The following is a 26,192-nucleotide window of genomic DNA, read 5'->3' as shown; positions in this document are numbered from 1 at the left end:
CCTCTCGATTAAAACCATGTTAGGTTGACTTTAGCATAAACAATTCCTTTTTCATTCTGCGTTACAAAGCTTTCATGTTGGCTTCATCTTTCTCCCTCTCACAACACTCTCTTCACAGCTCGCTGCCACCAACCTTAATTTTGTCAAAACCACAGCCCACATATCCAAAGATCCAACCTTATATGTATATGCAATATTATCAGATTTTTTACAAATAAGAACGAGTCATATTTTACAAACATCACTCAATTTGAACTTAGATTAGTTTCGTAATCGAAAAGATATCATGAATTACACAATAAAATTACAATCATTCTCATTCCATTATGCATAAAGTTAAGCATAAGGTTTACATGGTACATTTTTTTATACAATTGAATGAAAACCCTATTAAAGTATGCATTTCACGATAACTGAAATTTTAATTTGTTAATGAAAATCCATCCTTAGCTTGTGATTGTTTGTTATTAATACAATCTAGTAATGTTAAAAATTAAATGCTGTCATGTCTAGCTAACACGTAGAATTTAGGTGAACCTAGCAATAATCAAAGCTCTGATGGAACCAACAAAGGCAAATAGGATAACAAGCAAGCATACGTAGGTATATGTACGAAGAACAATCTTCTTGGTTGTCCAAGATTCAATCTTTTTCTGCTTTAGATACATCTCCACAGGGAAGTACACAACTATAGGCCAGAAGTTGATTGCTCCTGCAACTCCCACAACCTGGTTAAAGTAAGGGAACAATATGGCAATCCCAGTGATCACAGCAACATAGCTAGTTCGAAAGATCACTCTCAGGAAGCTCAATCTCAAAGCTGGTAAATGCTTATTGAGTTTCAGATTATAATCCACATGAAAAAACTGGTTCTGTGGAAGTTTCTTGCGAAGCCATTTCTCTGTAATTGCATACAATGGCTGGCTGAACACCTGAGAAAAAGAACATTCCAACCAAACGTTAAAAAAATGCTTAATATAGTATGTACCAGGTAACAGAATTTAGTACCTGATATCCTCCAACAAGGTGTACAGCAACGCATGCATTAGCAAAGTCGACGAGCCAATATGGATCATAAAAACCAAATCCTGTCAAGAGGTTCCCGGGAGTTTTAGTGCCAAAGGCTGCATAACCCAATCCTCCACAGCATAGGTAGAAAAACGTCGTAGTGCAGACTGCCATTATTGAAGCCTTCTTCATGGTGACCTTCTCTGTAGGTTCCTTCAATGTATCCTTCATATTTTGCAGTTTTGCAGTTTATATATTAAATATTAATTAAACAGTTTGTCACATATGACCAAAGGGAATTTTTTTCGAGCACAAAACCAAAACTGTTGCACCTGTATCTCTAAAAAAATAACCGAGAATGGGAAGGCGAATGCAATGTTTCCGAGTGCCTCTGCAATAGACCATATCTTTTTACCAGCATTAGGAGAAGGCCAACCTCCAATGCCACCCTTTATTTCACCATTATCTGCAGATACTCTTAATCAGATGGCATTTTCTGCACTTTTTAAAACTAGCTAGTCAATTAAGAAGATAGATATTTAACCTACCTATTACTTTTGCTAAGCTAAGTCCTGATCCAATAAATGAATATGCAAAAGACATGAGTGCAGCTACTATGGATAGCCATTCTGTATTTCGGAAATCAGGAATTTGAGACACTATAGCTTGAACTGATCCAAATATGATCATATATTTAGTATTCGAGTACTGACACTCAGCCTCGTGTCCATCATCATGATAGCAGTTTGATTTCTGAATTGCTCTGCAATCGAGCTAGGATTTCAGTATCCAGTGGCCTCATAAGTGTTGTAAAGGAAAAGCATATATATATATATATATATATATATATATATATATATATATATATATATATATATATATATATATATATATATATATATATATATATATATATTACTTTTGACATACCTACCTGATGCTAATAGCAGAGGTGATTGTGTACACAATTCCAAGCTTGATGAAATTTATCCGAACAATGATGCCACAAAACCACGCGTTTCTATTTCCTGCCCGGCATAGGGAAATTAAAGCTTATATAGTATGGAGTAATAACTTGAACAGAACAGAACTGCCCATAGTTTCATTTCTTACCTAAAATTGACTGGACAGCATCGAGGTAAGAGCCATGCCTGTTGGTGATCCTCCCGTGTGGATCGGTGAGTTCATAACAGTTGCAGAGAAGAAATGCACTGGTAAGGGTCACAGAAGCAAAACACAGCATAGTTATTGGGCCAGCAATCCACCCTAGTTGAGCTATACTCCATGCTAATGACAGAACTCCTGACCCTATCACTGCTGTGATAATATGTGCCAAGGCAGTCCACTCATTTCCTGATTTTTCATGGTGAGAAGAAGCCATATTATTTCCCAGAATTAAACTTCTCCTAAAAAAATGAAAGGAGGACTCAACACATCAACAGTATATCTGCAGCAGTCCATTATTCTAGTATGAAAATGTGACAAAACATTGTGGTCCATTTCAACACTTTAAGACTTTCTAATATGGACCATTTGACAAAATACATTTTGTAATAATCATGCATAGGCCTACATTATAAGAAAATTGCAAGTAACTGAAAACAACTTATACTACACATATTAATATGATAATTCAACACAGGCATCATCACAGAAATGGGCATGAGATTTCTTTCAAAAAATGATGATAAGCCTTGTGGGTATGACCCTTCTCTAACGTTGCCCGGGTTGAGCTCAACTGGCTTATCGTGTTAAATGAGATTGTCTAGCGAGATGGCTCGGATAATATGATTTGGCTCAACCACACAGAAGTGGTAGTCACTCAAAACTGAGATAAGACACCACTAAAAGGAAAAGATAAGAAAGCTATAAAGAAAGCAAAGATTCTTGGGTCTGTGAGCTCAATTATTTTGCAAGTGTTAGTCACTGTCAAAACATTGGCTAGTGGGTTGCTGGGGAGAAAAGATCAGTTCTTTACGACACCCACTTAGACTCAAGAAAAAAGGCTCTTTCTTCTGAGCCATAACCCAATGAAATTCAAGAAAAACAAAACTTACCAGTTTTCTTCATAGTTCCAGATTGTGGTGATGGTGCTGAAGGAGGAGCAGAGCATGGCTGCTGAACACAAGGACACATCTGACTACTACTTAGCATCACCCACATAGTCTTCTTCTTCTTCCTCATCAACTCCCATGCCCTGTTAGCTTACCAAAAGGTAGCCCATGATGCAGATAAGTCCATGAATACAAGTACAGTTGAAGTCATTATTGCTGCTTGCTAATTGGTCCATTACACATCACATACTTTGGATTGAAGCAATTGTCCACACATTGCAATGACTTAACTAACACCCTTTTGTCTTTTGTTGACTGGTCATTGTTTAACCACCCAAAATTTTCTCTTTGCCCTGGCCATTGAAGACAAACTGACATCAGAGTCTTGTGTTCAAAGTCAAAAAAGGAAGATGAAGAAGGTTGAACAGTAAGCTCACATCTTCTCCAGAATCAAGATCCTGACTTGCTTGAAAAAAATACTCCCTTTAACCCAGCAAAATATAAATAAAGATGATGATTATGAAGAGGAATTAAGGAGGGCAAAAGATGAGTTAGGAATGGTGTAAGACAAGCAAACACAGGTTGATAATGTAAAGATAAGATATGGTCGAGGAGAAAATTGTTAGATCAACTAGCAAAAACCCTAATGCACCTGTTGGCATATGCAGACAAGAAATAACCAGTAATTAAAGAGGATTGAAGAGGAGATAATACAAAAACCCAATAGAGATCCGACTTGCCCAGAGACTGGAAATACTGACCGGGAAAGACACATCAAATCTGAATTTAGCTTGTTATTGCTCAAAAGAGCATTTGGCTTGTCCAAAGTATTAATTGTGAGAAAGGGGTCTCTTATAAACTAAGATTAGACTAGGGTCGGTCGGTCACTTAATTGGATTATAATGCACATAGATCAATCTACACTAAAAGATTGAATCCAATCAATTACCTAGTCTAAACCTTATAATCACATATTTTCTCTTGTTTTATCAATGTGAGCTTCTTAACCAGGTCTGTTCCTCTTTCATGCTTAGATGATTAGGCTGCCGGAGAGGTGGTAATTATTATTTTAGTATTTTAACATGAGTTTTCCTTACAAAGGTTTAAGGTTGACACATGATAGCAACTGTCTAGGTTGCAATGAGCCACCCAACTGAATACATTTACAGATGAACTACAACATCCCACAGATACAGCTCTTTTTCTGGGATTCCCAGTTCAAATGTAATGAAACCAGATGCATCCTCGTATTGGAATTCCACTTCTGTGCTGTCAACTGCAATTCTTTTTGGTCTGACAGATGAATATGCTCCGAATGCGCCACAGCCTCGAACTTTCATGCACACTGTTCCTGCTCCTTCTGCTTCATACTTTACTTCTGTGATGGCTCCTCCTGAATTCAACATCTTCACAAGGCCTTTAGGAGCAAATGCAGATCCCGATGACATTTTCTTGATAGGAACAACCGTGAAAACCTCGTATTCTTTTGCCTTCAATGTAACCGGCAGGATGCAGTTTTTAGGAAGATAGACCATGTTTGCTGCACATAACCACAGTTTCATCAATCAATCAGGTAAGCACAACTGGACATTTTCAAAAGTTGCAGCCTTGCGGGCTTGCAGCTTTGTTTCTTGAAGAAAATGTTGCAGAGAAACATACCTTGGCAATAAGAATAGATAACCACGTCGCCATTCCAATCACCATGAGCGATTCTTGGTAAGTATTCAACATCCTTAGCTCGAATTGTTCCAGTAACTGTTCCAGGTTGTTCGTCATGGATGGTTTGTTTTCTCAACTCTGCACCACCCGGCACCTTGGCAGTTAAACGCGCCAACAACTCCATTAACATGGTTTAGATTCCAAATCTTTAGAACACTGCAAGAACAGAAACAGAGTAACTAAAGAACAACAGAGAAGAAGGATTTCATGAAGACAGACCATTATTGAGCTTTGCCTATATAATTTTACCTTTTTCCATCTCTTGCAGGATCAGAAAACAAGCAATCTCTAGTTGGCCGTCCTGGAAGTTTGGCCTGCAATACTGAGCCATCAGGAAGTACAAGTTTCCTCAACACATCAAAGTTGCTGTGTCCAGGCTTGTCGCTGCACATCCCAACAGCTCAGGCATTAATCAATGAGTAAAGGTAATATTTTTTTCTTTTCTTTTTGAAGAAATGAGTAAAGGTAATATATATGATGAGTTAATTTCAAGAATAATTAAAACTGAATCATTACCTGACATATATAGCACAGCCACCCACTGCTCGTGCTGCAGCGTGGTATTCAGCCATTGGGTGCAAACTCTGCAGTATGTTGCAGAGACGATTAATGTTTCGCTAATCGACTTCAGGTTCAAGTTATGGTAATAAGTTGACAATGGAATAAAGTTGCTGACTCACCTGAAACATATCCCAATCTGGCTGCTTGAACTCTCCCAAGAATACGGTATTGTATGCAGCTGATGCAATGTGAATGGTGTGGGATGCAGGATATCTAGGCCAAAAATCATCAGATGCTCTAATCACAGCTATCCGCTTTGCACTAGACAATGATGGCAATGTAAAACAATCAAACCACAGTCCTAGGAAAGTATTTGATTAGGTACCGAACCTGAAACCACGTGCTCGTTATCCTAAATTTATACCTGTAGAGGCTATCGGTGTTGTGACTCATGCAAGATATAATTCCATTATCGGGAAAGTTTCTGGAGATAGAAGCCTCCAGTGCTTGATGATATCTTCTCGCAAGTTTAACTCTACCCCCGTGCCCTGCCCCAACGGTCTCAAGAATGTTCTGCACATCTACTTTAAGTCCATAGATACCTGCTGAAGCAAGGTAGGAATGCAGTTCATTATAGAAGGTATAAACCTTCTCAGGGTTCACTAGACCGAGCCCATTCTTTGTCATGCAATCCAGAGAACCATTGGGCTCCTGTGACTGGACACCGGGAGAAGAAACAGGATAGGCTAACTAGGATTCATAGTGTTCCATGCCAGCAATCCCAGGTTTGACACCACCCCAGTACCCAGCTAAGGCATGCCATACACATACATATCTAAAAGTCGAGCAAAGAGATCGAGTATGAGCATAAAGCAACCGTGGAGAAATAAAAGATTTGTATAAAGAAACAGCTGCCAAATTGAGGAAACCTTACTTCAAACCATGTTGGTCTTGGATTTCAGAAATAAAGAGTTTAAGTCCCATTGCAGGGTCCTCCACCCTATGTCCCTCTTTGCCATCCTTTTGAAATTTGTGGTTCTCTTTGATATGAGTTAACCTATTTGCAAAGCTGAATACGAACCAAATTTATCAATAATATTGTTCGACGTTTAAAAAGAATCCAAAACTCGTATGAATCTGGCTCTTTAACTTACTTAGCTGAGTTATCAGCATTAAACTCGCAAGTGGACTGCTGGGGAAAACTGATCAGTTGAAGGGTACCCAGTTTGGCCCAAGAAAAAGACTATTCCTTCCTAGTGAGCCATAACTGAATGAAATTCAAGAAAAATGAAACTTACCAGTTCTCTTCATAGTTTCAGCTTGTGGAACCTGTGGTGATGGTGGTGGAGGAGGAAAAGAGCATGTTTGCTGAAAATAAGGACACATCTAACTAGTACTTAGTATCACCCACCTAGTCTTCTTCTTCCTCCTCCTCAACCCCCATGCCCCGTTAGCATACCACTTGCTTGAAATTGATCAGTCATGCACACAAATACCTATAGAAGCCTTCTTATTGGTCTCTACTGGCCCCATTACACATCCCAGTTAATGTAGAAGCACCAATTTTGCAAGTGTATGCAATGACTTCAAGAGCACCCATTACTGACTGACTTGGCTAAAGTTAGTTGATTGCAGGCTTTAATTACCTAACCAAAAACAGTCCATGTTACAACTACCCTACCATTGCATCGAAGAAAGTTCCACATCACAGAGTCACCTAAATAAAAAGCACAAGGACTACCAACGAAAATAAAAAAATAAAAAAAATCAAGATTCTGACTTCTTGAAGAAGAAAATCCCCTTTAACCCAGCAAGCACACACACAAAAAGGAAGGATGAGTTAAGGATGGCAAAAGATGAGTTAGGAATGATTTAAGACAAGGAAACACAGGTTGATAGTGTAAAGATAAGATATGGTTGAGGAGAAAATTGTAAGATCACTTACACAACCAGCAAAAAAAACATAAAGTAGAAGAGTTCAGATCCATTTGTAAAGATAATCCGCAGAGTAATACAAATTAAACTTCAAAATCTCTACTATCTTGTCTAACTACAAGTAACAAGTATTAAGAAGAGTTGAAATGCCCAAATAGTGTCCTAGCTGAACCTGGCAATAATCAAAGCTCTGATGGAACCAACAAAGGCAAATAGGATAACCATCAAGCATACATAGGTATATGTACGAAGAACAATCTTCTTGGTTGTCCAAGATTCAATCTTTTTCTGCTTTAGATACATCTCCACTGGGAAGTACACAACTATAGGCCAGAAGGTGATTGCTCCCGCAAATCCCACAACCTGGTTAAAGTAAGGGAACAGTATGGCAATCCCAGTGATCACGGCAACATAGCTAGTTCGAAAGATCACCCTCAGGAAGCTCAATCTGAAAGCTAGTAAATGCTTATTGAGTGTCAGATTATAATCCCCAACAAAAAGCCGACTCTGTGGAAGTTTCTTGCGAAGCCATTTCTCTATAATTGCATAAAATGGCTGGCTAAACACCTGATCGAGAAAAAGAACATTCCAATCAAATGTAAAAGATCTGCTACAACAAATGTTATTTCTACCTGTAAATATAGTTAATTGCTATATATAGAGAGTCAATCAAGTAGCAGAATTTTGCACCTGATATCCTCCACAAAGTTGAACAGCAATGCATGCATTAGCAAAGTCGAGAAGCCAATATGGCTCGTAAAAACCAAACCCTGCCAAGAGGTTCCCAGGAGTTTCAGTGCCAAAGGCTGCGTAACCTAATCCTCCACAGCATAGGTAGAAAAATGTGGAAGTCCAGACTGCCATTGTTGAGGCCTTCTTCATGGTGGCCTTCTCTGTAGGTTCCTTCAATGTATCCTTCACAGTTTGCCACGCACATTGTCTGTTTGTTAGTCTAATTAAAGAGAATTGTTGTTGCATGAAAGTAAATAAATTTGTTGTACCTGTATCTCTAAAATAATAATAGAGAATGGGAAGGCAAAGGCAATGTTTCCAAGTGCTTGTGCAACAGGCCATACTTTTTTAGCAGCATTAGGAGAAGGCCAACCTCCAATGCCACCCTTTATTTCTCCATTATCTGCAAATTTCAGTTTAGAAAGTGGATTCTTAAGACACTTTTTAAAACTAGCCAAGAAGAAATATGACTACAAATTCTTGTCCTACCTACTACCTATATCTTAAAGTGATAATAATTGAATTATAATGGATACCTACCTATTACTTTTGCTAAGCTAAGTCCTGATCCAATTGATGAATATATGAAAGACATGAGTGCAGCTGCGATGGAGAGCCACTTTGTACTTCGGAAATCAGGAATTTGAGACAATAGTACTTGAACTGATCCAAATATAATCATATATATAGTATTTGATAACTGACATTCAGCCTTGTGCCCTTCATCATGATAGCAGTTTGATTTCCTAATCGCACTGTAATCAAGGAATACAGTATTGAGTGGCTGCATAAATTCTAAAGGAAAAAGAAAAGCATCTTACATTTGGCATACCTGATGCTTAAAGCAAAGGTGATTGTATACACAATTCCAAGCTTAATGGAATTGATCCAAACGAAGATGCCACAAATCCAGGCCTTTCTATTTCCTGCTCCACATACGGAAAGTTTGTATAGTACAAAGTAATAAATATAATGCCAGACAACTTCCTAAATCTTAACCTTCAATTCATTGTAGCAGTAGAAGATTTAAGCCATGTTTCAGTGGAAGTGCATTACTTTTATATCAAAATTCTCTGAGGTTGGCATGCCTATTAACTCTTCACAGAACAACAAATTAAAGGCCATAAATCACAGATTAAAATTACAGTTGGACAATACAGGGAGGGAATGAAGAATGAGTGCATAAGTTTTAAGAAGAATGGAGAAGGAAAAGAAGAAAATCGAATGCAAAGGCAAAAAAGAGAGTTAAAATCGCTGTTAGAAAAAGAGTGAAATTTCTTAACATATGACTAGCCATTATCCAGGTTCTCATCTCAGTACAATTCGTCAATTCTTCAAATGTGCAAATCCAAAATAGATAAAATTATATATAACTTAGAATCAGCAATAATGTGCTCATGTGGATCAGTGGTGGATTTACCGCAATAGAGCAACCCATTGACTCATTGAGGGGTTAGAGGAGAGAGAAGGAAAGAGACAAAATTCTGCTGAAAGTTCTCCCTCCCTCCCTCCTTCCAACCCCCCCCCCCCCCCTCCTCCTCCTCCTCCACACATTGCAGCCGCGAGCAGAATTGCAGTACTTTGCCGCCCGCCGTTGCCGTTGGGTCGAGTGGTCGACGATGAATTGACGAAGAAGATTTCTCCCTGAATTGAGATGCGAAGTTACGGACGCCATTACTCCGTAGGTTTTGTTTGGATATAATAGTGGGATCATCACATTGTAATGGACTGGAATTGCAGTAGAAAAGAAGGGAGAACAGAATACAGAAAAGGAATTCATCTTATCTGACCGAACTGACTTCCTATATTTGGCACGTACATTGAAACGTGCACTGCACGCGCAGACTACTGTTCATGAATATTTAACAAAAAAAATTCGTGGACCCACAAAAAAAAAAAAAAAAAAAAAAGTACTGCAAATATGTTGTCATCTCTCGCCTCTCTTCGGTCTTCTCCCCTGGAAATCCTCCAACCATTTCGATCTCCCCATGTTGCAGAACATACCCTCTCTCCCCCATGCTATACAAGAAACACACTAAAGTTTACTGAAAGAAATGCACGCAGTTCAAGATTTCTTACCTAAAATTGACTGGACAGCTTCAAGGTAAGAGCCATGGCTGTGGGTGATATTCATGTTCCCCTGTTGATCGGTGGATTTGTAACAGTTGCAGAGAAGAAATGCACTAGTAAGGGTAACAGAAGCAAAACACAGCAGAATTATTGGGCCAGCAATCCACCCCAATTGTGCTACACTCCATGCTAATGATAGAACTCCTGATCCTATCACCGCTGTGATAATATGTGCAAAAGCAGTCCATTGATTTCCTGATTTTTCATGGAGATGCATGGGGATAAAAGATTAGCTCTTAGGTTTACCGTGCGACGCCTACTCTGGTTCAACAAAAAGACTCAACCTTCATTATATTCAAGAATATAATAATGAAACTTACCAGTTCTCTTCATAGTTTCGATCAGCTAGTGAATTGAAGCTAGGTTGTGCAGGAGATCAGAAGTTCAGAACTCAGAAGAAGCAATGCACGGTACTTGATCAGTTGATCTGTGCGTAGTGGGAATTGTTTTTTAGCTGGCGAGTGGATATTACCCGGCCGCTGGCCATCTGGGCGGCGAATGCTTCTGTGATTTAGGACTTCTGGATTTCGGCTCAACACTCACTTTTCAACACGCCGCTATTTTTTAAAGTAACATCACCAGAAGTACGTGGCACTTTATAAATTGTAGTTTTTGGATTGGAAATGACCTTACTAACATATTTCAATTTTTTTTAAACTTTAAAATATATTTATAGTATTTTTTTTTTTTTTTGAAAAATGGGTAGCCAATATATTAAGTCAAGAATTGAACGATAGAGTCAGGAGGGATCAAGTCTCAATACATAAAGTGATCCTGATTATAAGCTACTCTAGCTAGTGCAAACGCATGTAAATTAAGCGTTCTAGTAATAAATTAAAACTGAGTGAACAATAATCAAAACTACTGATAGCTGCCTTACATTGATCTATCACGATTCCAACGTAAGATAAATTCGGCGTAGATACTGAGCAGACGGCATTCTTCAATACAAGACAATCTGTCAAAACATCCACCTCAACCTCGTTTCGCCTTTTAAATCGGGACAATACTTCTTTGCAGGCCAATGCCTCCGCTATGAGAGGCGAAAAACACCTCGGGAGCTTCCCACTTAATTTTTAATTAATGTAAGAAAAGCGTTACGTTTTTAACATTTTTTTCAAATATATTTTGAGAATTATTTTTTTTAATAGAATTAATTAATTTTTTTTTATTTAGTCGTTATTATATTCAACTCTCTACAAGTCTACATCGATTAAGTGAATGGGTGATTCCCTGAAGAGGAACAGGCGGCTGCTTCTGGAATTCTTTAATGGTCTTATTATATGATGGTATGACGCTTGCATGCAGTCTTGCATTCACCTTTACAGGTACAACAAATCTACTAATATACGGATTATTATGTCAAACACCTTGTGGTCTAATGACATCAAAATTGTATTTCTTGAAAATTATGGATTCAAGTCTCAAAAAAATTAATGAATTGATAAAATAATTATAAACAGATATTGATATGATTCCTTTCAAATCTATTTCACGAATTTAAGAAACTCCATTGAAATTTGTATTTTTTTTTTTTTAAAAAAAACACAAGCACAAGGAATTTGTACTTATTTTGTTAATAATTTAAAAGTTACTATTTTTGTCGACTCTTTTTAAAATTTGCCCATTTCAGTAAATGATCACTATAAACACCTCATATTTTCTCTCATCCTCACCTCACACACTTTTTAAAAAAAGAAAAAGTAACTATTTCCATTAATTAACAGAGTTTAAAGTCAAAAAATCAACAATGAAATTTGAGAGTTAGAAAACCACTCCCTATAACTCAGTTTCAAAAAAAAAAAAAAAAAAAAAAACAGTTAAAAAATTAACTTTTCTAATCAATACATAAGCAGTTTAATTCGCAAATCTTTTAACAAAAGAAAATTTGATATGACATAAGGACACATTTGACTACTACTTAATATCACCCACCTTGTCTTCTTCTAGAAAAATATTACATGCACTCTCATTTCTTACTTCTAACTTTTACTCCCTCTCACAAATTCTTGATGTAGACATATTTCATGGAACTCACATAATGAAAATAACTAATCTTTATTTGTCATATCATAAAATAAAAAATGAGACAATAAAATTTGAAAGTACATATAATAAAATTCCTTCTTTTAATTCCCATTAGAGTTTAATTCCCATAAATCCATGAATACCAACAGCAGTCAATATTGTTTTTTTTAATTTTTAATTTTTAATTTTTAATTTATTTTTTTTTTTTTTGAAAAGGAGAGAAACCAAACAAATAACACGAGCGGATTTCAAGGTAACTACTTTAGGTCATACCAACAGCAGTCAATATTCTATTTCTATATTAAAAACACAAGCCCAAGGGATTTGTACTTGTTTTATCTATATTTAAGAGTTACCATTTTAGTCAACTCTTTTTAAATTTTGCCCTCACTACAAACACCTTTCATATTTTCTCTCATCCCCACCTCATAAACTTTTTTTTTTTTTTTTAAAAGATAACTACTTTCATTAATCAACAGTCCAAAGTAAAAAAAATCAACAATGAAATTCGGGCGTTTAGAAACCCACTCCTACAACTCTCAAGGAATCAACATCTCTAGCTAATAATACATGAGCACTTGATTCCCAGATCTTTTAACAATAGAAAATTTGATATGAGAAAATATATTATCATAAGTAAACTAGCAATTGAGTCATAAGATTTAACATAAATATCATAAAGGAAAAAGTGTCAAATTAGCCTCTAAGTCACATGAATAGTGCAATTAGATCTCCTAAGTAAAAAAAAAGCTCTATTGAAATTCTCTAAATCAGTAAAAATATTCAATTAAATCCAAATTGACTTGTTTATCATGTTAAATCTGTATGGCGTTGAAAGTTAAAAGTTTATATGTATTGTGTTATGAGTTTATGTGTATTATATTAACCAAACCCTATTATGAGTATTGATTGTATTCAATTAAAAGTTTATGTGTATTGTATTATGAGTTTATGTGTATTCTGTTATGAGTTTATGTGTATTCTGTTATAAGTTTTTGTGCATTCGAAACAAAAGATTTTTTTTTAACAACTTAACAAAACGACGTAATTTTGAGATGCGCGGAACGCACATTGCTATGTGCGCCGTGGTGCACGGTATAATGATTGTACAAACACCTCTCATATTTTCAATCCTATTTCTCTGACTACTACTTTTTTTTTTTTTTGAGGAACTCCATCACCCACCTCGTCTTCTTCTTCTTCCTCATCAACTCCCATGCCATGTTAGCTTACCAGAAGGTAGCCTATTATGCAGATAAGTCCATGAATACCAGTAGAAGTCATTATTGCTGCTTTGCTATTGGTCCTTTTGTCTTTTGTTGGCTGGTCATTTGTCAACGACCCAAAACTTTCCCTTTGCCTTGGCCATTGAATACAAATCGTCATCTGAGTCTTGGTCTGACTAATGACTAATTAATTAGCACAAAGGACTATCAAAGTTAACAAAGGAAGATGAAGAAGGTTGAACAGTAAGCTCACATCTTCTCCAGAATCAAGATCCTGACTTGCTTGAAAAAAAGACTTCCTTTTAACCCAGCAAAATATAAATAAGGATGATGATTAGGAAGAGGAATTAAGGAGGGCAAAAGATGAGTTAGGAATGGTGTAAGACAAGCAAACACAGGTTGATAATGTAAAGATAAAGATATGGTTAGTTGAGGAGAAAATTGCTAGATCAACAGGCAAAAACCCTAATGCTCCTGTTGGTATATGCAGATAAGAAATACCCAGTAATTAAAGAGGAGATAATATAAAAATATCTAACCCAATAGAGATCCAACTTGCCCAGAGACTGGAAATACTGACCGGGAAAGACACATCAAATCTGAATTTAGCTTGTTATTGCTCAAAATAGCATGTGGCTTTTCCAAAGCATTAATTGTGAGAAAGGGGTCTTTTATAAACTAAGATTAGACTAGGTTGGTTGGTCACTCAATTGAACTATAATGCACATAAATCAATTTACACTAAAAGATTGGATCCAATCAATTAGCTAGTCTAAACCTTATACTCACATATTCTCTCTTGTTTTATCAATGTGAGATTCTTAACCAGGTCTGTTCCTCTTTCATGCTTATATGATTAGGCTGCCGAAGAGGTGGCAATTATTATTTTAGTATTTTAACAAGAATTTCCTTACAAAGGTTTAATGTTGACACATGATAGCAACTGTCTAGGTTGCAATGAGGCACCCAACTGAATACATTTACAGATCAACTACAACATCCCACAGATACAGCTCTTTTTCTGGGATTCCCAGTTCAAATGTAATGAAACCAGATGCATCCTCGTATTGGAATTCCACTTCTGTGCTGTCAACTGCAATTCTTCTTGGTCTCACTGATGAATATGCTCCGAATGCACCACAGCCTCGTACTTTCATGCACACTGCTCCTGTTCCTTCTGCTTCATACTTTACATCTGTGATGGCTCCTCCTGAATTCAACATCTTCACAAGGCCTATAGGAGCAAATGCAGATCCCGACGACATGTTCTTGATAGGAACAACCGTGAAAACCTCGTATTCTTTTGCCTTCAATGTAACCGGCAGGATGCAGTTTTTAGGAAGATAGACCAAGTTTTCTGCACATAACCACAGTATCATCCATCAATCAGGTAAGCACAACTGGACATTTTCAAAAGTTGCAGCCTTGCAGCTTTGTTTCTTCAAGAAAATGTTGCAGAGAAACATACCTTGGCGGTAAGAATAGATAACCACGTCGCCATTCCAATCACCATGAGTGATTCTTGGTAAGTATTCAACATCCTTAGCTCGAATTGTTCCAGTAACTGTTCCAGGTTGTTCGTCGTGGATGAGGTTTGTTTTCTCAACTCTGCACCACCCGGCTCCTTGGCAGTTAAACACGCCAACAACTCCATTAACATGGTTTATATTCCAAATCTTTAGAACACTGCAAGAACGACAGAAACAAAGTAACTAAAGAGCAACAGAGAATAAGGATTTCATGAAGACAGACCATTGAGCTTTAATTTGCCTATATGATTTACCTTTTTCCATCTCTTGCAGGATCCGAAAACAAGCAATCTCTAGTTGGCCGTCCTGGAAGTTTGGCCCGCAATACTGAGCCATCTGGAAGTACAAGCTTCCTCAACACATCAAAGTTGCTGTGTCCAGGCTTGTCGCTGCACATCCCAACAGCTCAGGCATTAATCAATGAGTAAAGGTAATTTTTTTTTTCTTTTTGAAGAAATGAGTAAAGGTAATATATGTGATGAGTTAACTTTTCAAGAATAGTTAAAACTGAATTATTACCTGACATATATAGCACAGCCACCCACTGCTCGTGCTGCAGCGTGGTATTCAGCCATTGGGTGCAAACTCTGCAGTATGTTGCAGAGATGAATAATGTTTCACTAATCAACTTCAGGTTCAAGTTATGGTAATATGTTGACAATTGAATAAATTAAAGTTGCTGACTCACCTGAAACATATCCCAATCTGGCTGCATGAACTCTCCCAAGAATATAGTATTGTATGCAACTGATGCAATGTGAATGGTGTGAGATGCAGGATCTCTAGGCCAAAAATCATCAGATGCTCTAATCACAGCTATCCGCTTTCCACTAGACAACGATGGCAATGTAAAACAATCAAACCACAGTCCTAGGAAAGACCAAACCACGTGTTCGTTATCCTAAATTTGTACCTGTAGAGGCTATCTGTGTTGTGACTCATGCAAGATATAATTCCATTATCCGGAAAGTTTCTGGAGATAGAAGCCTCTAGTGCTTGATGATATCTTCTTGCAAGTTTAACTCTACCCCCGTGCCCTGCCCCAACAGTCTCGAGAATGTTCTGCACATCTACTTTAAGTCCATAGATACCTGCTGAAGCAAGGTAGGAATGCAGTTCATTATAGAAGGTATAAACCTTCTCAGGGTTCACTAGACCGAGCCCATTCTTTGTCATGCAATCCAGAGAACCATCGGGCTCCTGTGACTGGACACCGGGAGAAGAAACAGGATAGGCTAACTTGGATTCATAGTGTTCCATGCCAGCAATCCCAGGTTTGACACCACCCCAGTACCCAGCTAAGGCATGCCATACACATACATATCTAAAAGTTCAGCAAAGAGATCGAGTATGAGCATAAAGCAACCATGGAGAAATAAAAGATTTCTATAAAGAAACAGCTGCCAAATTGAGGAAATCTTACTTCAAATCATGTTGGTCTTTGATTTCAGAAACAAAGTGTTTAAGTCCCATTGCAGGGTCCTCCACCCTATGTCCCTCTTTGCCATCCTTTTGAAATTTGTGGTTCTCTTTGATATGAGTTAACCTATTTGCGAAGCTGAATATGAACCAAATTTATCAATAAGATTGTTCGACGTTTAAAAAGAATCCAAAACTCGTTCTTTAACTTACTTAGCTGAGTTATCAGCATTAACACCAACATCGTTGGGATCCATGCCCACTGATTGCCATCCATCATCAATGATGATAAATTTCGGGCAAACACCACCTTTCTGCAGACTGAAAAGGAAAATCACTGGTAGTTAGTGATGCTTGAACACATACATAAACCGTTATCAGAATGGGAAATGGTTTACATCTCCAGTCCTTGCTTAACACCCTCTGCAGTAACCGTAGTATAGAAAGCATCCCACGTGCACCATCCAAACCAGTTCAACATGTCTGGAATCTGAACAATTATGCTAGTGTCAATAGTGCATTGTAAACATTGACTTGCCAATGTAAAAAATGGATGAATTGAATCAATCTTGACAGTACCTTCTTCCTTTCACGGTGACAAAATGTCTGCATATGACTCTCCACAGCCCTATATTTTAGCAAACATATCAATTGTCATGTCCATTGCAAACTCTTCTACTTCTTGGTAACAATTAGCAGCAGAAATGCCAAAATAGTATAAATCGCAATTCGCAAATCAGAAGTTCACTGAACATTGGCCATTGTACAAAACAAGAAACGGATTAAACATACTTGACTGCATCGGTGATGACATCAAAGGGGTTTGATCCAGCAGCCACAAAAACCAGGTGGCTCCCTTGGAATTCTTCCACAGCAGGATCTCCTGTTAATCAGCCATCCAATTAACATACAGGGAACCATAAAATAAAATATTATTCCTGGAAATTCTGCAATTGTCCATACCACTTTCCAGGCATATCTCCAACTCATTGTCAGCATTCCCTTGAATAACAGCTCTAAAATTGCCTTCCAGAATAGGCAGGAACACAACATACAACGCTGAACCTTCATCTGTTTCTTCAAAGTGTGAAGCATCATGTCCTTCCACAATCATAAACTGTGTCTCAAATGGTATGTCTTGCCCACAGGTCCCCATTCTCTGTGTCATCCACCACATCTTGAACCGAAAGGAACACATAAACCGCAACCCCCTGCACATCAACTTCCAATTCTCAACCCCAAAACATAAAGACCCACCACCCCAGTCCCCAGATGATTCTATAAGTTCCATTCAATGATAAAAATGCGATCTTTGCAATAAATGTCGACACAACATAAGACAAAAATGAAATCTTTAAAGCAAGTATAAAGACTCTCTTGGGAAGCAGTAAACTAGACATAAATGATGGGGAACAAAAACATACTCGAGCTTTCCAACAGGGAATACTCTGCGGCTTCCAACCCCGTCAGATTGAACACCGAGGAAAGCGCCATTGATAAGAACCTCGCCGGTTGCCGGAGTTAATATGATGTTGTCGTGAACATTGCTCAGAATGCACTTCCCCAGAACATTCAAGTTCCCATCAGCCACCGTTATCCCTGCCCCAACCGTCATCTTCTTCACCACAACCTATCTATCAACAATAGAGAAGTGTCCTTTTCTTAGGTTCACTGAGCTCCAGAGATTGTTTATAGAGAGGCTAAAAGTTATGCATCGTAACTTAAATGTATATATTATTCTGCATAATTGAGATTTGAGGTTGATTGATACCAAATGACAAAGCAGGGACTCCATAAATATAATATAATTGTGGATCAAACTCATTGAATGATTGGAGGGGGCAGCTAGATAAAAACATTGATGCAATGCAAGAGTTATTTTATTATGTGGATTCCAAAAAAATATTAATAATAAAATTGTCTAAAAAGGGTAAAAGTTGATAGTATAAATAAGAGTAAATACCAGCGGAGGTCCTCTGACTTTGGTGGCACTGTCACTTTTAGTCCTCAAATTTTAAATCAACCACTCTTAGTCCTCTTACTTTTTGTTTCTAGCCATCTATGGTCCTTCCGTTAAACTTGACCATCTAATGTCGTTTTCTCAAGAATAATTCAGTCATTTCATAATTAATTTATTAATTATTATGTTTGCCGAGTCATACCGAGATACTCCGACGTCGTTTTGGCACAACCTTCGTACCAGCTTTTGTACGCCATTTTGATTCACGAGCTGGTTTTGTACACGTTCATAGCTGGGAAACCATTGTTTGACTATTCTGATGAGGAAATTAAACATAATAATTAATAAATTAATTATGAAAGGACTGAATTATCTTTTAGAAAACGGAATTAGATGGTCAAGTTTAACGAAAGGACCATAGATGGCTAGAAACAAAAAGTAAGAGGACTAAAAGTGGTTGATTTAAAAGTTGAGGACTAAAAGTGACAGTGCCACTAAAGTCGGAGGACCTTCGCCGGTATTTACTCTATAAATAATATTATCCTTCCGACAAGATACCATACGCTACAACTCGGATCTGAGTAGGATTTTCGGATTATGCCGCCACAATTGATTGATTCAGGAATTCCGTCCAGTCAAAATAATACGGAGTAATAATACAATGTAGATCTCGAAGTGCATAATAAGGAGAGTCTATGCTAACGACTTATTTTCTAATTGGATTGAGTTGTTTGATGGGCCTACATCAATGGGCCGAGCCCAATGGACCTCCAGCTAACCCAAATGTGGGTAGCGTTGGCAACCCAACGCAATCATTATTGTGTGATCATATACGGTAAAATAATGTATATTCAGTACAAAAATAATATACATTGTGTTCAGAAAATATACATTATTTGTATACTGAGTGTACATTATATTATATAATGTACATTCAGTACAAAAATAATGTACATTTAATATATTAAAAATGTACTTTCTATTATGATCCACACAATAATTTGCCAAACCCAACCATTCATAAGTTAATATATACTAAATGCCATTTTTAGTATTATTAATTGATCATCATTATATTTGTGGTAGATGTAAAGGTGGGGTTTCCCACGTCATACAAGAATTAAGAATAGGAAGTGAAGAGAGAAGGTTTCTAGAAGCCCTTATCCTTACTCCAAAGGTCATTTACATAATAATAATAAATCCCACCCACCCTCACAAGTCACAACTTTCTTGCATTATCCCCATCCCTCTTTGGCATTGCATCCAAACATGGACAGTGGACCAAACGCCTCATCTTCTAGAAGCATTGCATATATGGATAGAAAGGACACTCAAATATTCATTACAAAAAAAAATTGAGAAATTAAAATCTGATGATGAGGATATATGGAGTATAAAGATAAATGGGTGTTTGGTAAATGATTGTTAGTTGATTGAGTTAGTGAGTTTGATAGCATTAGTTGATTGTGGAAAAGTGTTTGATAAATTAGCCGTTAGTTGTTAACTGATTACATATATACAAAATAACTTTCTCAAAAAGTTGATCAAAAGTTTTTTGAATTTTAGCATTTTGAAACAATAAGTTGTTACAAAAAACTAATTAATCAAACACTTATATCAAGCTAAACAGCTAATAATGATCAAATAAGTTAAAATTGATTGATAAACTAACTATTTTATCAAACAGTTACACAATATATAAACAATATTATTCCTTTTAATAAAATGGAAGATGACATTGGTCATTGAAACAGTCAAAGTCATGCAATTTTTTGAATGTTTTAATCCAAATCCAATTGGCTTATGTATCTATCACCTATGACATCAACTCTTCCCATTATAATATTTATAAAGATTAGAAAATAACATAGTTCCAATCTTTCAACTTCTTTTAATTAAGGGGCAGTTTGGTTAAAATCTAGAGTGGACACAAAAAATTGTGTTAAACATTATTATGCGTTCAGCTACTCCAAACGATACCTTAAAAACGAGTCCAGCGGAAAATGAAGCCAAGCCCAAAAACCTTCTAGAAGACAAGAACAGCCGAACAGGAACCAAATAATAAGGGATACAAAACGATGCCGTTCCTGGATATGCAGGATATTTCTCTCTCTATAGCTTTTGTTTATATACGCAGTGGTTGCTGCCCTTCTTCTCCACCTTCTTTTCTTCAACGCAGAAATCTTTGCATTTTCCCAAATGCTCCAAACGCTTACCTTTTCGCCTTCAAACTCCTTTAATTTCTCGCCTGGAAAGTCATCCGTTGTCGCCGGAGCACTCGGATCGGTCGGCAAGCCGTTAATCTCCGGAGCAAACATACGGAGACTGTCGGCGCGCTGCGTGACGGCCGAGGCAGCACCGGCTCCGGCGATAGAGATGAGCCTCTACGATGTGCTAAGAGTGAACAAGGGCGCTTCGTCGCGGGAGATCAAGACGGCGTACCGTACGTTAGCGAAGATTTATCACCCTGACGCCGTCGCCTCCGCCGCCGCCCGTCTCCAGGAATCGTCATCGGACGGGCGGCTTTTCCTCGAGATTCATCATGCCTACGCCACGCTCTCCGATCCGACTGCCAGATCGCTGTACGACCTGGAATTGAGCGTTGGCGCCAACGGCCGGGCTCGGAATAATTGGAATGGGATTCACGCTTGTACTACGGGGACCCACCCGACCCGAAGGTGGGAAACCGATCAGTGTTGGTAGTTTGTTTTGGGTTGTTAACTTACTTTTTTTCTTGTGCTCATTTTAGCAATGTACATTATTACAGAAATACAGCGCAATAGAGATTGGCAATGTAAATTCTTGCATTTTTTACAGAAATACAGAGCAATAGAGATTAGCAATGTAAATTCTTGCATTTTTCCATGGGGAGAAGAAGGCATATTATTTTCCAGAATTGAAGGATGAAAGAAGTACTCAACATTGTATAGAAATACAGAGCAATAGAGATTAGCTTATTCAAATTATTACTAATCCATCCATAAACACATTCTACAAAAAATTTTAGTAAAACCACTGACCAATACTTACAACTAATAATCCATTACAGCAAACAAGAAAGAAAGAAAAAAAAACAGAGTTTACAAACTGGCTGCTGCAAGAACATGGCAGCAGATAATGATGGATCAGTAACCTAACCTAAACCCAAGGAAGGCGGCCAGGCCATGTGGTACGAGGGAGTCGGAACATGTAAGTTTTACTAGGAGAGCAGTCGAAACTATTGTCACCCCCAAACCCATACTTGTTACTGTAGCCTGGATAATCACTAACATTAAACTCAACACTGTCTACAAGCTCAAGCCCCTGCTGAATCGCAAGAGAAACTATACCCCATTGTTGGTGGAATCCATTGGTCTTGTGGGTGATGTGGATTTCGCCGTTTTGGCTCAGCATCTGCTTTGCATTCTCCAGGAACATCCATATCATGGATTGATGACAACTGCATTTACATACATACAGAGTGAATGAAACAATGCTATGGTATGAATGAATGAATGAATGTATATACTAATTAATACTTTAAAGAGAAAGCTAACCTAATCTTAGATTGGCGGGACGAATCATTGAAAAATCCGGCATATGGAAAGTTGAAAATAATCCTGTCAAACGTGGAGCCCATCAAGCTGGGATGGTATGCCATGGAGGTAGCATCAACACCATGAATCACCTTACACCCTCTGTTTTTCAATTCTTTAAGGTGGATAAAAGCTTTGCAGTAATGGAAAGTCAAGAACTCTGAAAAATAAGAAGTATTTAGTAATGGCAATAATATTGATGATGATGATGAACTCAACTAACTAAGATTAGAATTTGTTTCTTACCCTCAGAATCAAGAGAAGTTGCAGTGACGTTAGAAGCAAAGCCGAAGGCAACAGCTAAACTGGCAGAGAAGGAGAAGTCTCCTTCACCCACAAGCAGAATCTTGTGGCGATTGCTGTAGTGTTTTATCCACCTTTCTTGCTGCAACCCTGCTAGTTCATTCTGCTGCTTAATAGCACTATAGTATGTTGTTGGAGAAACAAAATTTTGGTGATGATGATACTGTCCACTATTACTACAAGTAGCTCCCCCATATGGCGTTGGCTGTAGGATCATGGAAGGAGAAGGGTACATACACCACCCCGTCGTCTTTGTTGGCAGCTCCCTCCTCATATGGCAATGGCACCAGTATTTGCTATCACCACTCCCGTCGTCTTTGTTGCATATGCATGTAGTGTCACTAGAGCTGGATGCACGTTGCGAAATATTATTGGCATTGACAAAATTCGGGACATAATCATCATTAACACTGCTGCTGTTGCTACTTGCTGCAAGAGCATGATGAACAATCTTTGGGGGTGGGGGTGGGAGTGGATGATGAGGTCGTCGGAACTTGTAAGTTCTACTACTAGGAGGAATATACTCTACATTATACCCATTTCCTAACTCCCATTTAGGGCTGTAACCCGGATAATCAGAAACATTGAAATCTACAACCCCAACAAGTTCAAGCCACTGCTGAAATGCAATGAATTCTATCTTCATTTCACCAAGAATCCCATCTGTTCTTTGAGTGATATGGATTTCACCATCTTCATCAATCATCTCCTTGGCAGCTCTCAGGAATGCCTTTACCAGGCCTCGGTGTGGACTGCATAAACAAATCAATCAAATGCTCAAAACACAAGTTAAAGCAAGTCTGAAAACAAATTAAAGCATGCATGAATTGAACTAACTGACCAATGTTGAGATCCTTTGCTTATCATGGACACCCCAGCAAATGGGAAATTGAAAATTATACGATCAAATGTCAAGTCCTTCAAGCTGGGATGAGAATCCATGGAAGCAACATTAACACCATGAATCACCTTGCATCCCTTTCTCATCAATTCTTCAATGTTGTAAACAGCTCTGTCGTAAACATTCCATAAATCCCCTGAAACATTACAAGCTTATCAGTAGCTTAAAATAAGTTAGAGTTTTTTCCACTTTTGGTCCTATGACTTTAGTGTCTCTGTCAACTTAGGTTCACAACTTTCATTCCTGACATATGTAGTGCTTGACTTTGATTTTTTTTCCACTTTTAGTCCTTCTGGTCATCTGAGCGACTACTTTTAATCGGAATCACTAAATTATCTTTTATATTTAGATTTAAGAGGGATAAATAAGTCTTTCACCATCACTTAAATAATAAACAAAAAAAATTAAAACTATTTAATTATCTTCTTCTTCCCGTATTTCATCTCCCTCTCTTACTGTAAACACACATGCGAACACAACCTCTACAAAATATTCTTCTCAATCAGCCAGGCCTGGACAAATTCAAGGAAGAACAAGTATAATATTGGTGTATTGGGGGTTATTGGTTAGTGCATATTTTATTGTCATGAAAAGATTGTTGGAAGCTCCATGACTGCACCTTGATCCTCTCCTCCTTCTTCTTCAACCTGCACTGCACTTTCATCCAACAACCATTTCTCAAGAAACGTTAATGGAGGAGGGTTATCATTATCATTAATTTCCTACACGTTCTGCTTATTATTCCCACTGCAACTCTCACTCTCCATTCCATTCATCAAGCTCCCAAACATCACAATAGAATCCAAATACTCCTCCTTCGAGATCGCCCCATTGTTGTCGTTGCTCCCCGCTAATCCGCCGCCTCCGGGCTGTTCTGGTCTTCCTCTTCCTCCCGGCCGCCGCCATGGGAGGTCGCCACCGTCAACCCCTTGGACGAAGAAGACGAGGATGAAGCTCTCATCCACCCCTCCAGTAGCCTGGAAATGTTCTTCGCGCTCGAGGCATAGAGAGGAGATGATGAAGTGGCGATCTGTGGCCTGTCAGTGAAGCTATTCTTGGAGACAAGATGATGGTGACTTATTTACCCCTCTTAACTTTAAATATAAAAGACAATTTATTGAGTCTGATTAAAAGTAATCGTTTAGATTGCCAAAAGGACTAAAAGTGGAAAAAATATCAAAGTCAAGCACTACTTATGTCAGGAATTAAACTTGTGAACTTAAATTGACGGAGACACTAAAGTCATAGGACCAAAAGTGGAAAAAACTCAAATAAGTTATAAGCTCCTAAATAAGCTCTTCACAAATAAAGCCAATATAATAATAAAAAAAACTCAGCCAACATATATCACCTATTACTGCAAATATAAATACAAGTAAATAGCCATATTATGAATCAAAATATCATACCTTCAGAGTCGAGGGAAGTGGCAGTCATGTTAGAAGCAAACCCAAAAGCCGCCGCTAAACTGGCGGAGAAAGAAAAGTCTCCTTCGCCCACTAGCAGAATCCTGTGCTGGTTACTGTAGTGTTTTGCCCACTTCTCTTCTCCACTCTTATTCAAACTATGCTTCATGAAAGAAGCATCTGCTGAGTGGACGGCAGAAATTCCATTCCCTTCAACAGGTGTCCTCATCTGGGAACTTAATATGTAAGGCAAGAGAGAGAAAGTAGAGAAAATTTAAAAGAAAATTGTCTTGTTCAAACAGAGACAAAATGTTTATTGAGAAAGTTGGAAAGTTTGAGTTAGAGGGTTAGATTTCAACTATTTATATTTATAAGGAAAAGTATACATAAATCCTAATATGAATAGAATTTAGTTTTTTTTATTCACAAAAGAAATAGACTTAATTGTATTCTGATTGGTAAAAGGAATAATAATAATATTATGGAAAAAGTACACATAAATCCTAATATGAATAGAATTTAGTTTTTAAATTCACAAAAGGAATAGACTTAATTGTATTCTGATTGGTAAAAGGAATGATAATAATAATAATATTATTATATACATGTATAATACATATAAAAATTTATTAATTAAAGACAACTTAAGAAGTGTATTCAATCAATACTTGGACTTTCAAAGAGTTCTAAAGTAATGGATTAGAAACAAAAAATGTATTTACAAGAAACAGTAACAAAACTTAATCGTTGTTTGCAACAATAATAAAATATTTGTTATGATTTTTTTTTATAGATATATATAGATAATATATTAATTGTATGTAATGAATCATAATATATAATACACATGATGAATTTTTATTTAAGATATAATTTGCAATTATTTTGGTGTAATAATTCTGTTGCACTTATATCAATATTTATTTATATCTTGTATCTTATAATATTTACTAGCATTTTGTACGCGCGATGCGTGAAAATTAATGCCCAATATTAAAGTATTGATAAATACAAATAATTAAAAATAATAATTTAAATTATATATACACAAATAATATATGTATTTTATACACACAGATATATTATTTACCATTCATAAAAACTTAATTAAAATACAATCAACAATTAATTCTTTTTACCACTAATCAACAATTAAATTAATTATATAATAATTTTAATGAAATGATAATTAAAGAATATGATATATATATAGGTGTATGGTAATAAGATAGAGTCATCAATATTAGAATTAAAAAATAACGAAATTATAACGGTGTAAGGGTATTTTTGTCTAACAATAATGTACTAGGGTCATAGGGACAATTTTGTCTAATAACATTGAAGTGTACAACATTTAAAGCAAAATGTATACCTTTATTAGCATACAAAAATAGGGACATAAATCAAACGTATAACCTTAATTGAGACTTATTATGTTTTTAGATTAGAAATACAGTAATAATATTTAAGAAGTGTGTTTGTTGGGTTAAGCTGTGGAGCTCGGGAGGAAGTAACTGTGGGTCGAAGCATCCCGAACTGATTAAGGTTAAGTAAAAATGCCCAAAAGTCCCTCCTCTACGCAATAATGGCCAATTTATAAGAGTTACAAAGAGGCACATGTCGGGCTCTCGCATGTCTGATGTGTGTCGCACATGTAGTTGGCGAGCTCGTGCGGTTGCGCAGTGGAGCCCACATGTTCGTGTTGCAATATTCCTAATTGGCCACTAGGTAATGAGATTAGGTTGAGACCGGGATCTTAGTTAAAT

At 37.2% G+C, this 26,192-nt stretch overlaps 5 protein-coding genes and 1 pseudogene across 8 annotated transcripts; 1 reads left to right on the top strand and 5 right to left on the bottom strand.

Moving 5' to 3' along the window:
* Positions 1-361: 361 nt before the first annotated feature.
* Positions 362-13,964, bottom strand: LOC109178069 (probable amino acid permease 7). 4 transcript variants are annotated; one of them, XM_019327577.1, is made up of 9 exons: positions 13,873-13,964; positions 13,587-13,632; positions 3,066-3,415; positions 2,122-2,361; positions 1,943-2,036; positions 1,557-1,771; positions 1,341-1,474; positions 1,009-1,233; positions 362-932 (listed from the first exon to the last, which is right to left on the bottom strand). In XM_019327577.1, exons 3-9 carry the CDS (start codon positions 3,190-3,192, stop codon positions 528-530), a joined length of 1,440 nt encoding a protein of 479 aa, XP_019183122.1. In that variant the 5' UTR covers positions 3,193-3,415; positions 13,587-13,632; positions 13,873-13,964; the 3' UTR covers positions 362-527. The 4 variants fall into 4 exon arrangements, with proteins under 4 accessions (XP_019183122.1, XP_019183121.1, XP_019183123.1 ...); XM_019327576.1 differs by lacking the exons at positions 13,587-13,632; positions 13,873-13,964 and adding an exon at positions 3,500-3,754; XM_019327578.1 differs by lacking the exons at positions 13,587-13,632; positions 13,873-13,964 and having other exon boundaries at positions 3,066-3,446.
* On the bottom strand, positions 4,105-6,882 carry LOC109178055 (annotated as a pseudogene).
* Positions 7,241-10,412, bottom strand: LOC109178054 (probable amino acid permease 7). The gene is made up of 7 exons (XM_019327549.1): positions 10,400-10,412; positions 10,029-10,274; positions 8,782-8,875; positions 8,490-8,704; positions 8,219-8,352; positions 7,908-8,132; positions 7,241-7,784 (listed from the first exon to the last, which is right to left on the bottom strand). The coding sequence occupies exons 1-7, from the start codon at positions 10,410-10,412 to the stop codon at positions 7,380-7,382; spliced, it is 1,332 nt and encodes a 443-aa protein (XP_019183094.1). The 3' UTR covers positions 7,241-7,379.
* Positions 13,965-14,206: 242 nt separating the features above from the next.
* On the bottom strand, positions 14,207-17,943 carry LOC109178060 (probable galactinol--sucrose galactosyltransferase 1). The gene is made up of 13 exons (XM_019327559.1): positions 17,706-17,943; positions 17,245-17,492; positions 17,074-17,164; positions 16,861-16,909; positions 16,680-16,771; positions 16,495-16,602; positions 16,286-16,420; positions 15,776-16,186; positions 15,551-15,692; positions 15,382-15,449; positions 15,117-15,251; positions 14,802-15,019; positions 14,207-14,690 (listed from the first exon to the last, which is right to left on the bottom strand). The coding sequence occupies exons 1-13, from the start codon at positions 17,894-17,896 to the stop codon at positions 14,314-14,316; spliced, it is 2,265 nt and encodes a 754-aa protein (XP_019183104.1). The 5' UTR covers positions 17,897-17,943; the 3' UTR covers positions 14,207-14,313.
* A 2,416-nt stretch (positions 17,944-20,359) lies between these two features.
* LOC109178087 (chaperone protein dnaJ 11, chloroplastic-like) lies at positions 20,360-21,048 on the top strand. The gene has a single exon (XM_019327606.1). The coding sequence runs from the start codon at positions 20,441-20,443 to the stop codon at positions 20,942-20,944; it is 504 nt and encodes a 167-aa protein (XP_019183151.1). The 5' UTR covers positions 20,360-20,440; the 3' UTR covers positions 20,945-21,048.
* A 194-nt stretch (positions 21,049-21,242) lies between these two features.
* Positions 21,243-24,597, bottom strand: LOC109178068. Its single transcript, XM_019327575.1, has 5 exons — positions 24,430-24,597; positions 22,961-23,156; positions 22,063-22,871; positions 21,778-21,976; positions 21,243-21,680 (listed from the first exon to the last, which is right to left on the bottom strand). The coding sequence occupies exons 1-5, from the start codon at positions 24,593-24,595 to the stop codon at positions 21,380-21,382; spliced, it is 1,671 nt and encodes a 556-aa protein (XP_019183120.1). The 5' UTR covers positions 24,596-24,597; the 3' UTR covers positions 21,243-21,379.
* Positions 24,598-26,192: the final 1,595 nt, after the last annotated feature.

This window comes from Ipomoea nil, unplaced genomic scaffold (genome assembly GCF_001879475.1).
Source record: "Ipomoea nil cultivar Tokyo-kokei standard unplaced genomic scaffold, Asagao_1.1 scaffold0813, whole genome shotgun sequence".
NCBI lineage: Eukaryota > Viridiplantae > Streptophyta > Magnoliopsida > Solanales > Convolvulaceae > Ipomoea > Ipomoea nil.
This window is presented reverse-complemented; position numbering and strand designations above follow the sequence as displayed.